Source organism: Arachis stenosperma, chromosome 9, assembly GCF_014773155.1.
Source record: "Arachis stenosperma cultivar V10309 chromosome 9, arast.V10309.gnm1.PFL2, whole genome shotgun sequence".
NCBI classification, from domain to species: domain Eukaryota; kingdom Viridiplantae; phylum Streptophyta; class Magnoliopsida; order Fabales; family Fabaceae; genus Arachis; species Arachis stenosperma.
In genome coordinates this window covers 134778848-134796900 of record NC_080385.1, presented here as the reverse complement: position 1 = coordinate 134796900, position 18053 = coordinate 134778848, and the positions used below count along the sequence as shown (strand labels likewise).

Below are 18053 nucleotides of genomic sequence, written 5' to 3'. Positions count from 1 at the left end.
TATAAAATACATGTTAAAATATAAAATATATATTAAAAAATAATTAAATAATACATATATTATATACTTTAGACATAAATATATAATGACTGAATTTAGTGTACACATGATATTTTTGAATATCACTTAACTATTTTCTTTTTATATATATAAATAGATTACTATCATTATTCATGGCATGGCAACTACTTCAAACTCTCTCAGGCAGTGGCAAAAGCCTATAAATAGGTTGAACATAACAATCTAGAAATCACAAGACAAAGCTACGTATTCTTTCAAAATTCAAACACAAACCTTATTAGAAGATACTTAAATTCTGTATCCTATATCATGGCAATGTCCAACGCAGATTCAAGTGGCACCACTACTTTGATCTCATCATCCCAAGGTGGCAGTACTGCTATTACTTCTATCCAACAACAGAGTGCTACTACTAACTTGGGAGGCCAACAGAAAATTCATCTTCCCAACCCTTTTGATCTCACTGACTCTCAGATCCTGGACAGAGTTTACCTCACCCATGTCAATGATGATGAAATCTGCAATACCAGTATCCTCTTTGGTCTTGTGTCCAATCTTATACTTCAGGTCATTCATCAACTCACATTCAATAATATTCTACCATCCACCTTGAGAATCTTTTATAATAATAATTAATATGGTCAAATTTCTAAGTACTTTGTCATTTCAGGTCGAATAATAAAGAAGGAAAGTGATTTCTGAGTATCTTTAGATTTTTTTAACATCAATTGCTTATGAATCTGTATTATTGTTATTGCATTATTATTTTTTTTTAGTAGAATATTTTTATTGCATTAGCATCGGCTATTATTGACTAAATGTCTTAATTGGTTGCTAATTTAAGATAAACACTATATACCCCATCCACCTCTGTGTCTTATAAATACGAAATGTTATGTGCAAAGTGATGGATCATGCTGAGAAAACAACGAAACTTCAAAAATTATGACTTGTTTATAATTGTTCTACATATAGGGTAGTTATTCAACAATATCCACGGTCAGTTTCAAACCAGAATTTCCTACCCTGAAGCTGGTTTCTTGTCAGGTAACTTCTTTTGTACGTGTATATATTTTGCAATTGCATGACATCCACCTCAATGATTATGTATTGTTGCATGCAAATTAAATTCAAACATAATTGATGAACCAATAGTATATGCTTCTATATATTAATATAATTAAGAAGTACTACCTTAACAAATGCAAAGTCATGGAATAACTTTTAGTAAAAGCATAGTAAAGTATTAGAACAGTACTTGCAATATTTTAATGTTGATAAATGAGATTATAAAAGAATAAGAAGACAAAATTAAAGAATCCAACTGTCAAATAATCATGTTTTCATTAACAAAAAATATTGATGTAGCAAAATGTTTACTATGTTTGGAGACATCTTTATTATATTGTCTCCAGATTGCTTTTGAAATTTAATCACAAAACCAAAGTAGTACATAAACGTGAAAGTTAAGTCATCATATATTTGTATATATGAGATAATTGATTTAGTACCACTTTTTGTATACAAATAGCATGATTAATCTTTAGAATAATAAAAATGGCAGTTACTAACTAAAAGTTGGATGATGTTACCAAGATGATAGGCACAAAAGATGGACCCCAATGCGTGCACCAAACAGCACTATGGATTCTCCAACACCTAAGGTGCTATTCTTGGGATGCAAAGGCGTTGATAACTCTGGCGGCGTTTTCTTTGGAGTATGGGAATTTCATTCTGCTTTCTAGGACTCCAACACAAGACATAGTTGGAAGCTCACTGAGACAGCTGAATCAAATCCAAGAGAGGAAGGTTTCAAGTGAGATAACAGAGCTGCTGAGTTACATAGTGAAAGCCTTTCACCACATCAAAGTGTGGGCAACCTGGTCTTCTGAAGGCTATGATCCTGAGGAGGTCCCTACCTTGACTGAAGCCTTGCAAGAGGTCCCTCTTGTTGTTTACTGGACTATTGCTTCCATTGTTGCTTCCACAGGCAACCTCCTCGCCTTCACGTAATTACTAACTTCTCAAATTTAATTTTAATACACTTTCCGAAGGCTGTAAATGTTTAAGCATTTTATGAAAAACTTGAAGCAAAATTAGAACTAACTAACATTGTATTGTTTACTTCAGAGAATATAGCTTATCGGAATTCAGAGAGAGGCTTGCGGCTGTTGTAAAGAAGTTGGCGGATCATTTGGAAATTTGCAAGCTCGAAATTGGTTAATATATTAATGAATTAATTATTTGTTTCAATCCTTTAGTTATCTGAAAATGCTCATGATGATGATGTTGGGTTCTGATCTATCCGTTGAATTTGTTGCAGGGTACATAGACGATTACTTGAGCCGTAGAAGAATCTTTGAGAAGCCTAAAGATATAGTAGATCTTTTGAAGGCTTTGATCCTCCCAAATAATGGAGCTCAAGTTCCCCAAATATATCAAGGCAGCATCCAAATCAAACAGGTTAATTTAATTATTAGTTTTGCCAACAATTTTAACAAAGAACTCCTCAATATAATTAAATATATACAGGGTCTTGAAGTGTTCAAGGAGAAACATGTGTTACTCTTCATTTCGAGCCTGTACAGCATAGGAGACGAGATCATGCTGTTGAATTGTCTCCACGATAGGCTGCAGGAAAGTCCAAAGGAATGGAAAGGGTTTAAGAAAGAAGATTTCAAGATTCTGTGGATCCCAATTGTGGAGTGGGACGAAGCCAAAAGGGAACAGTTCAAGACATGGAAGAACAGCATCAAGTGGTATGCAGTGGAGTGCTTCTCGGAGTTGCCAGGTGGCAGGATAATAAGTGAGCCTGAAGGGTTGAATTACATGGGTAAGCCTATTCTGCCTGTGTACAATCCTCAAGGTTACAAAGCAAATGAAGATGCAATGGGTTTGATCTTTCAATGGGGGATCGACGCATTCCCTTTCAGGAAAACTGATGCTGCTGATCTTATTCTCAAATGGAAGTGGCTTTGGGACATCATAAGAAAAGTTGCTCCCGGACTGCAGGTACCTTCTCATTTTGCCTCTTAAATCAGTTATATTTCACTTTTTTTAGTAGTTAAATAAACTTTTAAACTTTAAAATTAATTTAATTTCATATGACATCAATAGAAAAAAGATTTTTACACAAATGACCAATTATTTATGATATCATCAAATAATAAAAAATTATTTAAATACATAAATTTAATTAGATAATTATATATTTAATTAGTGTATTAAAATTAAATTGTTATAAATATACAAACTTTTGAAGTTCAAACATTAGTTAGTTCAATTTATTATGCAAAATAATCAAAATTTTTATTCAATTGACGAAGTAAAAATTATCCAAACTAAATTTCTCATTTTGAAGACGACAACAATGGACAACAACAACAACCATCATCAACAACAAAGACTTTATTCTCATTAGATGGAGTAAATTATATAAATAAATTAAAATAACGTAGTCGAACTCTATCATAAAAATGAATTTCTCTCTCCATCAAAATTTTTTTCTTTTCTATGACCAATAAAAAATTTAAAAGTATTTAAATAGAAAAATTATGTATTTTACAAAAAGTAATAACTAATATAAGGACCAATTTGGATAGGTGTACAAGTGATTTTTTTTTAACTTATAAAAATTGGCAACTAATCAAATGAAGATGACAAAAATATCTTTTTATAAAAATATTTTATTTAAAAGTGTGACTTATTTATTTAGCCATACTTTAAACAAAGATAACATTTTTATAAATATCAAAATCTAACTATACAATCCATCATCCAAAAGTCAAAAAGAAATATTTTCACATAAAGACAATTATAAAGTTTTTATCGTAGTATAACCATAAAAATTTACCGTATTAATATTTGGTATGCTTTTTAAAATTAATTTGTGATTTTTTAACAAGTTGTTTAAAGTGTTTATCAAAAAATTAAATAAATGACTTCTCTTATAATAAAATATTTTTTTATCATTCTCTTTTCAAAAATAAACATTTTCATAATTAAAAAATTAAATATAAAATAACTTAATTTATAAACTACTTTGAATATAAATTTTTATATTTAAATTTAAAAAAAATGATAATACTAAAAAAACAAAAACAATCAGCCCAAATTTATTTTATTTATTATTTATTTATTACAAGATGCATTAAATAAAATAAAAAATAATAAATTTTGATAATTTTTTACTAATATTTTTTAGTTATCAAACATTTTCCAATTTTTATGTGTACGATTAGATCTCATTTTATGCATGGCATGTTATCTCTCAATACTAGAACATTATAATTGTACGTATTTTATTAAGTAGACAATAATTTTTGTAAATAATATGAACATAAGTTTTAAAATTGGTCCAATAAAATAAAAACACACTACATTTCTTAAATTACTCACTTAAATTTTAATACTAGGATAACCATTCGCACAACTAATAAATTGAATATCTTATTATTGTTCACATTGTTTAGTATTTTCATTGTATACTTGTACTTTTCCATTAATGCAGGTGCAAGGGGACAGATACTTATTCATCTTTGGTGGCAGCAACAAGAAGTGGATCCAAGACTTCACACTTGAAGTGGAGAAAGTGAAGAGACACGAGAGCGTGAAGCGTGCAGACGTGATAATAGACAAGTATGAACTAGGAAGCAGTGTTCCAAGCTTCTGGATTGGAATAGAAAGAATGAGGCAGAACAAGAAGCACCAAGAGGCGGTTGATTGCGAGATCCAAGGGATCGCGAAGAGCTTGTTCTGCCTCAAAAGAGATCCAGAGGGCTGGGCAATTCTTACCAAAGGGCAGAACATCAAGCTTCTCGGCCACGGCGAAGCCATGTATCGAACTCTGGCCGAGTTTCAGAGCTGGAAGGACAAGGTGTTTGAGAAAGAAGGGTTTGACATTGCATTCAAGGAATACTATGATGTTAAGGTGAAGGAAATAGCTGATCGTCAGCCTTGCTCAATTGTCAATGTTGATAGTAGTAACTATGGCTCAAGCGTCATTGCAACTATAACGTGCCCAAATCCCACTTGTGGCCGTGTAATGGAGGTTACATCCGTCAATTACAAGTGCTGCCACCGTGATAATAATGATTCAAACTACTGCGGTTACTGATCTGTGGAACAGCCAATTATATATTTGAATATATACTGCATGCTTCAGCTAGTTCTTGTGTCTGAACCTTGTTCGCCCTTCACCAATGGGTAGAACCTAAATAAACAATATGGTGTGGTCAACATGTTATCTTTTTGTTACTGAATTTCACAATTCAATAAAATTATAGCTATATGAATTATATTATCCCAAGAAATTCAACAGATTTTCCTTCGCTGTACAATTTCATAGTATCATAGAGGATTGGTCCAATCATCATCTATCTCATATATTGAAATTTGCATTTTCTTTCTTTCATCTATTAAACGTTTTCCTAACACATGGAAAATCAAAGAAAAGAAAATTAGAAGAAAGAAAATGAGAGAAAAGAAAATGAAAAGAAAATAAGTTTATTTGTTTATTGTTTGAATGAAGAAAAAATAAATAAAAAAATAATTTTTTTTTTTGTTTGGATGAATGAAAAAAAAAAGAGGAGAAAAAATTATAATAAAATAAAATTACATTAATATCCTTATTTATATTATATATAAATTATAATTTATTAATATATTTAAGTCATTTTAAAAAAAAAAATCATCTAAATTAGTTTTTAAAATGTTAATATTATTTTTATTAACAAAAATATTTTTTTAAAATTAAATAACAAGAGAGATATGTTTTGAAATTTTAAAAAAATAAATTTAAAAATTTTACTATGTCTATTAAATAAAGGATAGAACTGTCAATTTAACATTGTTGGTATATTTTTTTTATCTATTTTCATCTTATAAATGAAGAAAAAAGAGTTATATGGTCCCACATTACTTTTTTTTCTATTTTTTTTCTAAACTAAATAACAACAAATTTTATTTTTCATCTATTTTTTTTATATTTTCTTTTCACTCATATTCCTCCCATCCAAACAATGTGTATAATGTGTATAAGTGAATTTTATAGTGTAAAATTTGTTAAAGTTTCTCATATGTAGAATTGATGTAAATCTCTCTTTATAAAGACATGTGTCTATCTGAAAGCTATAATTTTTGTCAGATAATAATAGAGTGCGCAGATAATGATCATTTTTACAGATTTTTTAAAACTCATTATAGTAAGTTAATTATACTTTGAGATTATTACTGTAAGAAATTACGTTGATGTACATATTCTTTTCAAAAGAAAAAAAATAAATTATAAAATAATATTAACCTTTTTAAAATGAAAAGATTAAAAAACTTCAAGCAAAGGATAAATAGATTTAACGTTTAAATATCTAACACATATTTTAATGAATTCATTCACGTTTTAACAACAAAACATCAATGAGTTAAAATTTAAGAACCAGAGAAAATAAAATTTTAATACTAAACATTCGTGCATCATCTTAACCATTGGCCTCATTTAAAAACGCCACACAAAAAGTTGCCAAACATTTTGTAGAGAGTAGTCGGCCACCACCACCACATGACTACTATCACCTTGCACTATTGTTACCAACACCCATAAAATAGGAAGAGAGTAGAGAGGGGAGCCAATAACCCCGGTAGTTCACTATGGCTGCCTACTCCATTGCCCCCTTATCTTCATCGGAATTACTATTATCGCTGACGCCGGACAGCATGCTAAAGTCGGATGCTGCCTCTGTCATCTTCACCTCTGTCTTGCTCACAACTGCTGCATCCATCTTCGTAACCACCTTCAGTGCTGACAGGTCGTGGTGCTCAACCTTCGTATTCTCTGCCAAACCGCAACTTAAATCAATCGTGGTGGTTGACTCTCGGCGAGCCTCCCTTCTCTCCTATCGCCATCTAGAAGAACAATAAAATACATGCACCAAAAAACCAAAGATTTACCCAAATTATTGCAATTGAGGACATCTCTCAAATCACCACCTTTGATTTTGCCGTTATCAAGCACACTGGGTTGGGAGAAACCAAACGCCGTTCTCGTTATAGAACGTCCTTCACATGAATATATTTACTATTTTTTTTCGAAAAAAATATAATATTTTCCAAAACTAAAACAAATAATGTTTTTACTTTCTAAATTTTATTTATTAAAAAAATACCTTTATAAATTATATAATTATTGTACATAGCATCTGTTAATCACTTGACTAGCACTCTTTTCTAATGATTTAGATTTTTTAAATTTTGAATTTCACTTTAAAGAGTAAAATATAATTTTTTATCATTTATTTCATAGGTAGGAATAAGAAAAAATATTAGAAAAAAATTGTTTAAGGGTGAGAGATCACAATTTATTCTCTAAAATGAAAATTCAAAATTTAGAAGATCCAAATTCCTTTTCTAAGTGTTTTAAATTGTTGCTTGAAAATAGCCCTGATGTTTAGAAAGACATGTGTCTTTGTAACAGTTTACCCATCTACCCATGTCAGTTCTACACATGAAGAACTTAAAAGAATTCTATACCATAGACTCCACCGTATATTTAATAACCTCAATGGTATATTATTATATCTAAATTTTCAAATTTTAAATAAAGTTATAGTAATTTTTAATAACTTCAAAAACTAAATTTTTGTTAATATTTAAAATTTAAAAAATAATAATCTAAACAAATAAGTTATAATTTATAATAATCTCTTTATATTTATATCTAATAACCTTGTCAATAAAAATAAAAGCTAAATCCTTATTAATATCTAACAACTTCAATTATATAATATTATATTGAGTAAATAGTCATTTCTAACCATAAAAGATTTGAATGCTGAGAAAATTAACCATACAAAAACTAAATAAATTTTATATCCATAAAAGATAAATTATGTTCGATAAAAATATTAATCATTAAAGTTTTATTGACTCTGTTTAAAAACACATTAAATTCTAAAATTAACCTTATCACCAATCATTTTTAACCTTCAACCCCTTGATATTTTTTACTATTTTTTATGAAATTATTCATCAAATGCAAATTTTTTCGACCCAAAAATTTACCCTTTTTGTCCATCATTGTTCAACGCTGATTGGACTTCAAACACTCTTCGAAATTCCTTCACTTTCTTTCATTTTAATTTTGTAAAACGAAATCCACTAGAAACAACCCCATACAAGCAAATAAATAGGAAATAAAGATTAAACCTTTGAAAACAAAAATGCATATAAATAAACAAATTGAAGAATGATGGAGTTGAAATTGTGAATTTTTGCATTACAGGTCCGAGTTGTAAGGAAAAAGAGAGGTAAAGGAGGGGCTGCAATTTTGACTTATCAACGCCACAAAGACCAGTTTTGCAGGTCTTCCAGATGCTTCAGAGAATGGTGTCCATGGTTTCATTAAAGTTGACACAAGATAACTTGTGCAGTTTGAGATGCAGCGTGCTTTTCTTTTTTGGTGTTTGCTACGATACGATGATAAATTCATACGTACCGATACGTTAAAAATATGGACAAATAGTAACAAGGCGTGAAATTTATTTTCCACATCAGCATTTAATTTTTTCTTTTTTAAATATATATTATATCACCATTTTTACTAATATACCCCTTTAATTAAATAAAAATAAAAATATATTTTTTATTTAATTTTATAAAAAGTCTTAAACGTCCTTACTTTATTTGATTAGATAAAAATACCCTTTTAAATTAATCAAATTTTAGAATTCAATTAATCCTAATTTTATAGTTTCAATTAATTTAAACAACAAAATAAAAATATATAAAAAAACAAAAATCAATCGTTTTTCGTCTTCTCTAATTCCCCTAATCATTCGTGCCCCCTCTGAAGCAAAGCAAAACATATCAAAAAAATAAAAAATTAATATGTTCTTCATCTTCTCCAATTCCCCTAATATCATTCGTGCCCCCTCCCCCTCTCCTCTGAAGCACACCAAAATGGCAAAACCTTAACCCTAGGTTCTTTGCCGCTGGCATCCCCAGGCTCAGCGCTTCCGCTTCTTCCTCTTCCCTCTATTCAGAACCCAGGTAGCTCGGCACGTCGTCCCCATCCTCGCTGGCTTCTCTGTCCGTGGCTTGGAGCAGCTCGCCATTGGGTCACCGCTTGCCGTCATCTCTGCTCTCGCTGTCGTGTCGCCGGTTGCCACTGTGTCTCCATCGAAAGTTAGTGGCCCTACTTTTAATTTTGCTCTGGTTGCTGAATGCTCGGTTTTTTCTTCTTCCTTTTAATTTCTACAATTTTTTCTTTCTTTTTTTCATAAAAAAAAATTGATAAAAAAATTTTAATTTTTTGGTCTCGAAGATCTCTGTAATGAAGCTAGTGGATCCTGAAGTGAAGGAATGCAACGATGAAGAAGAATGAGGTGAAGAATTGTTTGATATATACCACTCACCCCGGGTCTTCAAGCTGAAATACACGGAGATGATGAAGTTCAAGGTTTGTATATATCCTGATGGAGATCCTAAGACAATTTATCAAACACCTAGGAAGCTCACTGGAAAATACGCCAGTAAGTGATATTTCTTCCAGAACATTCGAGAGAGCAGGTTCCGAACTCTCGATCCGGATCAGGCACACCTCTTCTTCAAACCAATCTCCTGTCATAAGATGCGTGGCAAGGTAAATATTTTCAGTATTTTTTGGTTTTTGCAATGTCTTTGGATTATTTTAACTAACTGTATTTACAAGAATGTGTAGCACTTTGTTGGATAGGGGAGCATTGTCATTTTTTTAAGTGGTGGTTACTATTGAGATCTGAGAAGGTTGTGGCATTTGGTTGATGTCTTAGTGCTAATAGCTGTCTTGTTATGGTAATATGTTAATAATGGTAATGAATGGTTTTTTAAGGATTAATTTGTGAATAAGGAATGAGGATACGGCAAAGTGTTTGAACTTTGTTTCGGATATGCGGTATTAGCACCTAGTACTGATATTACATAAGATGCTAGGCTAATATGTGTTGGAAATATTATCAATTGTTGGAGGTTGTGGTTTTTATGAATATCTTGTTGATCACCTATTCGCCTTCGGTAAAGAATTAGGGACTGGAATTTCATGTAGTAAACATGTGCATTTTATATAGCTTCATAAACTATTCTGGCTTTTATCGACATCAAGTGAATTGGCTAAATCATTGCCCAATTTTATTGTTAGGTAATGTCCGAACTTGAAAGTCCAATCCATGTACAATTTGGTAAAATTTTATATGGGAAGACAGGAATAATTTGTCAGAGTGTTAATACTGAATTTAAGGAGTTGGTATTGATGTGTGGAGGGCCCAATGAGAAACTCAGCTGAGAAGCTAATAAATTGCCTTAGGTCAGTTTAATGAGCTATAGTATCTTCATCTCACCCAGTTTAATATTTGGAAAAGAAAAAAAATTCAATGGAAAATTATTTTTTTTTAGTATGTATTAGTTTTCTAATCATGAATACATCATCTGTTTTATGAAATTATTAGGCGTGTTTGAACATACTTATGCAGTTGCACTTTTAAGGAAATTTTTTCCTAACCTTTTATTTGTTGCAAAGTTCACCCTTAAAAGTTTCTTTATTGATTATCTTTTCTTTTTTTTTTTAATTGATAATCCTTAACATAATATTTGCAATAACAAACTAGAGGATCACCACAGGGTTGTTCCTGATACACCTTTAGAACGCATGATGAGCCTCCCAACCACAAGGAAGCTGGCATTGAAAAATAAAATTGTCTTTAGCACTGGTGATCATTGGCATGCTCCCACTTTAATTGCAAATATGACATTTGTCAGAGCAATTTCACAAACAGGGATGTCACTTTATACTATTGAGCACAAACCAAGGTCCTTAACTGGTGACTAGTTTCATGAATTCTTGACAAATTTTGAGGCATTCATTCTTACATAGAAAACCAGGTAACAGTGTTATCTTGTCAATGACACATAAAATGGGCAAGAGAAAAGAAACTTACGAAATTATCTTTTTCTAAATCTATTCCATTCCATTATCAAATTGTTCTTTTGAAACCAATTTCTGGTGAAGGGTACTTTTCAATTTCAATTGGTTCAATGTAGAATGATGAGACTTCGGTAATTGGCATCTGCTTGCAAGATGTTTATAACAAATACATAAGCATTAAGATAATAAAAACTTAGGCTTAGCTGAAGTGTCGCATAAAGATACTTGAGCTCAAGTAACTATAACTACATTTTAATTTGTAAACTAAATTTTTAGCTTGCCGCTATTTATACATAGTTTTATACTTTCCTTAAATGAGTATTACACAGAAAGAATAGCTTATCTGTAAATGTAAAAATAAATAATAATTAAAAACACAACCAATTTTTTAAAGAACTGTTAATATAGCTATTTATTTTTATCATTATTAGTTTGGTAATAATAAAGCTATTTATTGTTCAGAGAAGTCTAAATCTTGGAAACAACATGAAATTTTGCAACTATAGGATAATATTCAGAGCATAATGCCAACTGAAAAGGAATTTTTCATTACCACTGATAAAAATTCAACCAATGCTTTCTTTCCTCAGTTCCAACCTCTCAAGCTTGATGTCTATTGGGGGGACTTAAATGGAATGTCTCCTGTCTGCTGTTGTAACCAGCAGTGGGATCTTCAAGGTGCTTGCAGACTGTACTTGTCTAGTGAAGGACACATTTACCACTTTATTATTCTGATGATCTTGAAAAAACTGTGGCATAGACCTTTCACATAGTCCAGTATTTTTGTATCAGTCTTGGTCCTTTCTCACTGTAAATATTTGTATCTAGGTTGTATGCTTTGGACTTCACAACAAACTCTGCATTGTCATGTGAAAAGTTAGTCTAAGATTACTTATCCTGTGCTATCAGTTTAGAAGTTGGGAAGATTTGACTAAAGATTAGGTAATGGATTCAACAAGGAAAAAGTACACTTGTAAAAGCAACTTCTTTAAGTGTATTGGCATAGATTTTTAGTAATGGAGGATGATATGAACTCATACCGTGTCCCTTGAAAACTACCAGGGGAGCTATTGGTGGTCATGGAATCAAGGTGCTTCCACCTCTACACTGGGGATCCTATCTTTGATTATCTATCATAAATATTAAAAAGGGTGTTTTTGTAATTTCATCTTTTTGTGATTACAACCTTTAGCTCAATTCAATTGAACAATAGATGAAAATAATGTAATGTTGCTGCTCTATGTTGATCTTCTTTATCTAACTCTGACTTATGAAAATACTGTTAGTGTTCTTTTTAAAGGAGACAACCTATATACTTTTTGGTTGAAATACATATAGTTATAGTTCAGTCTCCCTAATTTTTATTGTGCAATGAGTTGTTGCCATTTTACATCCTTTTGGTGCTAATGCTAAGTACCAAGTTATGCCATGCTAAAAGATTGACGTGTAACTTTTTATAACCGCTAGATAAAGTTTCTATATTCCTTAAAAGAAAGATAAAATATTTCATATTCCAAAAAAGGTATTCTAGAAATTATCTTTTTAAAGAATTACAATTCAATTTTTTTTAAAAAAAATTAAGGAGAATAACTCTTATAATAGCATAATAGCTCTTATATTAGTTCCTTCTACAATGATTGGATTTTGGACCTTTTTCCTTGAAAGAAAATACTAATAGAAATCCACAGGAATTATCTTGGCATGTGAATAACACAATGCAGACACTTTTCTTCCTTCATGAGATCAAAAGCATTGTTAATGTCATCAAACGGCAAATTGTGTGTTATGTAGTCATCAATTTGAATATCTTGCATATTAAACATCATATTAGTTCATATTTCTTGCTGAAATATCAAACTAAAAGTAGGTTGGAGTTTGGAACTTAAAAGTTATGAGAGAGTGAGTCCTTGAAGTGAAGACTTGCATGTTCCACATGAAAATAAATATAGACAAAGCAATGATCAAACAAAATTATCACAATACTCTTGCTATTACCTTGTTCACATACTTCTCTACTAATAAAGGAATATCAGATTTAGGTTTTCATCCTTCAAATAGAGATTGTAACAACCCTGATTTTCGAGTATGCGCACCTTAACCTAAAACCCGTGTACAAGACTCCTGTTGTGTGGCTACTTGATGTGGTACCAAAGAGACGTTTTATGGCAATGTCTGATCCTGCAGAGGAGCAGCAGACGATGTTCTACCTTTTGGTGACGTTCCACCTGACTTGAGTTTTGAAGACTTAGAACGTACTTTCCCTCGCTTTAGTAGTTTAGAGGGACTAGGTGAGTATAGAGTCTAGGCTAGCCTGGGTGCCAGCTTAGAGACCTCTTGAACAGGTCAGGACCTGGGATGTTGTATGTATATATATGTATATAGTTATTATTTAGCTATATCTAGGGGTGTTTTAACTAACAGTCTATGTTCTAACAAAGCTGGATCACGGAATGTTATCAACTGCTTGAGATGTATTTATGTGTGGTTGTTTATAACTGTTTTATCTATTATTATCTGTGAATTGATTATGAATGATTATGTTTATTAATCCAAATGTTGTTTTAAAAAAAAAAGTACCTCGTAAAATAACTACGCTTTTAACAACGAATCAGGCTCATATAATAAATAATAGATAATAATTAGGTAGACAAGTTGGTAGCGCTCAATTTCTAGTATGATCATGACGTACCAGAAATTGGGTCGTTACAATTTGGTATCAGAGCAGTTCGTTCCCAGTAGAGCCTGGGGAGTGGACTGACTATGCTTCATTGCATACTCTGCTTGTGTGTCTCATGCTGTTAGGGTATCTTTAAGATACATTTGGCATGAATGTCTATGAGTGCTCATTTTGGGAATGTTCGTACTTAACTTGAGATATTAAGACTGATCACCTTAATATTGATCGTTTGGTGCGGAGAAGACCTCAATGACTGTGAATAGGCATGGTTTAATCGAGTTCCGAACGACAAATTCGTGTCAGGCACAACTATTCTTATAGCTGTTATGATCTCCATGGCCATGGCTATGTGATATTTAGATGCTGTAAGGAACGAACTAATATCTTCGTCAGGATGGCTTGAAGGAAATAGACTGCTTGAAGATGGATTCTTGCATACGGCTGAAATTTTGAGGGCAAAATTTTTTTTTAGGAGGGTAGAATGTAACAACCCTGATTTTCGAGTATGCGCACCTTAACCTAAAACCCGTGTACAAGACTCCTGTTGTGTGGCTACTTGATGTGGTACCAAAGAGACGTTCTATGGCAATGTCTGATCCTGCAGAGGAGCAGCAGACGATGTTCTACCTTTTGGTGACGTTCCACCTGACTTGAGTTTTGAAGACTTAGAACGTACTTTCCCTCGCTTTAGTAGTTTAGAGGGACTAGGTGAGTATAGAGTCTAGGCTAGCCTGGGTGCCAGCTTAGAGACCTCTTGAACAGGTCAGGACCTGGGATGTTGTATGTATATATATGTATATAGTTATTATTTAGCTATATCTAGGGGTGTTTTAACTAACAGTCTATGTTCTAACAAAGCTGGATCACGGAATGTTATCAACTACTTGAGATGTATTTATGTGTGGTTGTTTATAACTGTTTTATCTATTATTATCTGTGAATTGATTATGAATGATTCTGTTTATTAATCCAAATGTTGTTTTAAAAAAAAAGTACCTCGTAAAATAACTACGCTTTTAACAACGAATCAGGCTCATATAATAAATAATAGATAATAATTAGGTAGACAAGTTGGTAGCGCTCAATTTCTAGTATGATCATGAAGTACCAGAAATTGGGTCGTTACAGAGATCCCTTGAGTGTTCTTCCCATTAAGAATAGTCCATAGTGAGCTGACATCTCAGGCTTCACCTTTGGCACACCAAGTGTTACTATCAAACCCCATCCCTAGGAGAAAAAAGGGGGGGAAAATGCAGAATAAAATTCAAGTCTATTAAATAAAAGCCTTTAAATTTCACAAGGAGAGTTTTGTCTACAATGAGTATTACATAACAACAAGACTGCAATGCAGTGGTTATCATGTCAGTGTCGCCTACACATTCGAAAGAAAAATCTGCTCCGCCATCAGTAATGCGCTTAATAACCTGAAAATTTTCAACATATAAACGATTGTTACAAATAAACTTGTTTCACAGACATGTAAGTCTTAACCTAGCAGCAGCTATTTGATATGATATATGACCATATATATACTATCTGAAAGGTTAAATTGGATATTTTCTGATGAGATAAACAACAACCTGAGCAATAGGTTCCTGGTAGGAACTCGGGTCAACAACTTCTGTAAATCCAAAAGCTTTTGCTACGGCAACAACAAACAATAACAAATAATGAACCAAGGATTGTGCTAGGTGAAAAAACAATATTCAGATTGATTTCAGGACTGATTTTGGCACCTTTTTCACATTTATGTGGATTCTTACCCACGCCAATTATTCGAGATGCTCCCCTTAGTTTTGCACCTTGTGCAACCTAATTAAAGGAGAATTCATAAATTATCTTGTAGTTTGGAAATGATAATTAGTAATCAATTGAGAATTGAAAAGTTAAGACAGACAGAGTTGTTCCCTGCACTTACAGAAAGGCCAACAGTTCTGAGACCAAATATCACCACAGTTGGTCCTTTTGTCACATTAGCAACATTCCATGCTGTGCCTAGACCTTCCATGAGTGACATAATCAATCAGAAACCGAAAATTTATCAATGGAATTAAGAGTTATGAATTTACGATACTCTACTCTGAGAGATTGCATTATTAGGACTCTTTCCTTGGTCATAATTGAACTCATTCGCCAAATCATCAACATCATCCACATCTTCATTTCCATCCACTCGAGGACTCCCTGAAATCCAAAGATGATTCCTTCAATTCAATTCAAAGTTAAGACAAAGGATCATCAGAGTCCAAAACAGAAAAAAAAGAAAACACATATGTACAAAGTAAACTACCTTTGTGCCTTTTGTATCTAGTCTTGCACTGGAGGCAACACTGGTATATCCTTTTACTCGTATTCATAACAAGGACGACAAACTAGAAATGCACATTCATTGCAAGCAACAAAGGCATCACCGCTGTCTGTTAATCCAACAGTTTCACCACAAATTTGACAGATTGATCTATTCAAATTCTTTAGGGGTTTAGGGTACAGAATAAAAGGCATTTCACAAGTTGAATTACATCAGTAGAATTTAAACCAGATTAGCTTCATCAAACTCTTATAAACTGATAAACAAAACTAGTCATTTACCATCCAAAGAAAATGCTCAAGCAGGGCTAGTTCGAATCTTAGAATGGAAATTAGTTTGACTTCATTACAATCTTTGTGATGTATAATAAGAAAAAAGTTAAGTTTAATTCATTAACAATTAGCAATAATATCACTATATAAGTACATAGATCTATAAAAAAATATTCAATCTCATTCACATTCACATCAATCGCAAAACTCCATGAAAAGAAACATATCAATAGCATCACATTCACATCAATCGCATTATGTGACTTTTCTAAAGTCAAAACCAATCCAAAACTCCTGATTCCCAGAATTCTTTGAGACAAAGTGAAGCTGCAGGTACCAATGAAGCAAATGAAGACTCTCATAATAAGGACCACAGGCTCAAAGCTCAAAAGAAAATGAATAAGAGAAAGAAGAAAGCTTCAGGGTCCAACAAGGCAATTGATATAAACATGTTTATCATTTTTTTCAATGTGAAATTTAATATTATCTTCTTGGACTCATTTTAACTTTATGACCGAGTAGAATTCGGATTATTTTATGATGTATTTAAGGCTTTTGAATTCATCTCTTCATTTTCATTTAATTATAGAATGAAGCATTGGTCACTGCTCCATTTTAATCCCAACCTCAATACAGTTTCTGAAACTTAATCGAATTAATGTGTAGATAAGCTTGATTCGTTTGTATCTCTAGTAACAAGTTTTGGCTGTCATCTTGTCCATATGATTGAAAGCTTTATGCATTCTATGTCGGTTTAGAAAGCAAGTTTCATCTGTTCATTTTTTTTACCATAAGAATGCACCATGTGACTTGATAGTATTCAACTAGAAGTCTAGAAGATATATCCAATCAGAAGGTCTACCAACCCAATTGTTTTTCTGTCATCAAAAGCTAATCAAGGATTTGTTTCTAATAAAATTAGATGTGCATTAAGACACTATGCAGCATATGAAAAATAAAACTATTGTGATGTAAATTAAGTTTTCTATTAAAAAAATTACATTCACAGTTTTGGAAACATACGCAGATAAAATAAGAATTCAACAATTTGTCAAAATTAACAACTAGGGGTGTTCAAAACCGATCCGGACCGAGCTAAACCGATGAACCGAACTGAAATAACCGAGAACCGAAATAACCGAAAACCGAAAAAACCGAAAAAAACCTATTTTGCTGTTTTTTGTGCGGTTCGGTTCGGTTTTCGGTTTTGAATCTGAAAATCCTAACCGAACCGAACCGAACCGGTTCAAAAAAAACCCTAAAAAATTTGTGTGTCATGGTAGAATTCCATATTTTCTTTTTCTTTGTTGTGAACTTAATTAGATATTTTTATTACCACGTCCATCGGCTCATCATTGGCCGAAGGAAACTTAATATCTCAAAAGTCAAAACACCACTTAAAGGTTTGTAACTTTAGCTATTTTATTTTGTTTCTTTTATAATAAGAAGGTTTACATTTTTTCATATATAAACAGAATTTTTGGATTATTCTGAAATCTGAACAAATTTTTGCATGTTTTTTGGGGAAGAAAAAGAAATAAAAGCTAGTGAAAGATAGATTAATTTTATAGTTGATTAAAAAAGGAAAAAGAAAGGAGGAGTGGCACTTGGTACGCATATAAATGTAGGATCAGAAAAGTGTGCGGTACATGGTGGAGGTGCAGGGTAATGATGGGTATGGAGGGTGGTAAACCACCGCCACTAGCCCATATTCCATTGCTGTTTTATTGCTGTTTATGGTTGCTATTTAATTTGCTTTTTAATTGGTATTGCTGGATTGTTGGTTATAGATTTATTTTTCAGTTTATTGCTTGATGCTGCTGG

The 18053-nt window shown here is 32.0% G+C and overlaps 1 protein-coding gene and 1 pseudogene across 1 annotated transcript; one reads left to right on the top strand and one right to left on the bottom strand.

Moving 5' to 3' along the window:
* Window positions 1-216: 216 nt before the first annotated feature.
* LOC130950570 (protein SIEVE ELEMENT OCCLUSION B-like) lies at window positions 217-5324 on the top strand. Its single transcript, XM_057879103.1, has 7 exons — window positions 217-588; window positions 997-1068; window positions 1618-2030; window positions 2152-2240; window positions 2345-2484; window positions 2554-3033; window positions 4532-5324. The coding sequence occupies exons 1-7, from the start codon at window positions 331-333 to the stop codon at window positions 5135-5137; spliced, it is 2058 nt and encodes a 685-aa protein (XP_057735086.1). The 5' UTR covers window positions 217-330; the 3' UTR covers window positions 5138-5324.
* Window positions 5325-12663: 7339 nt separating this feature from the next.
* LOC130949954 (alcohol dehydrogenase-like 6) lies at window positions 12664-16006 on the bottom strand (annotated as a pseudogene).
* Window positions 16007-18053: the final 2047 nt, after the last annotated feature.

Excerpts from the sequence above, each read along its gene's own strand:
- LOC130950570 (XM_057879103.1), top strand. The coding sequence starts at position 331 with ATGGCAATGTCCAACGCAGATTCAAGTGGCACCACTACTTTGATCTCA. Across the intron at positions 2,031-2,151 it reads GGCAACCTCCTCGCCTTCAC|AGAATATAGCTTATCGGAAT; the intron begins GTAATTACTAAC and ends TGTTTACTTCAG. Across the intron at positions 2,241-2,344 it reads AATTTGCAAGCTCGAAATTG|GGTACATAGACGATTACTTG; the intron begins GTTAATATATTA and ends AATTTGTTGCAG.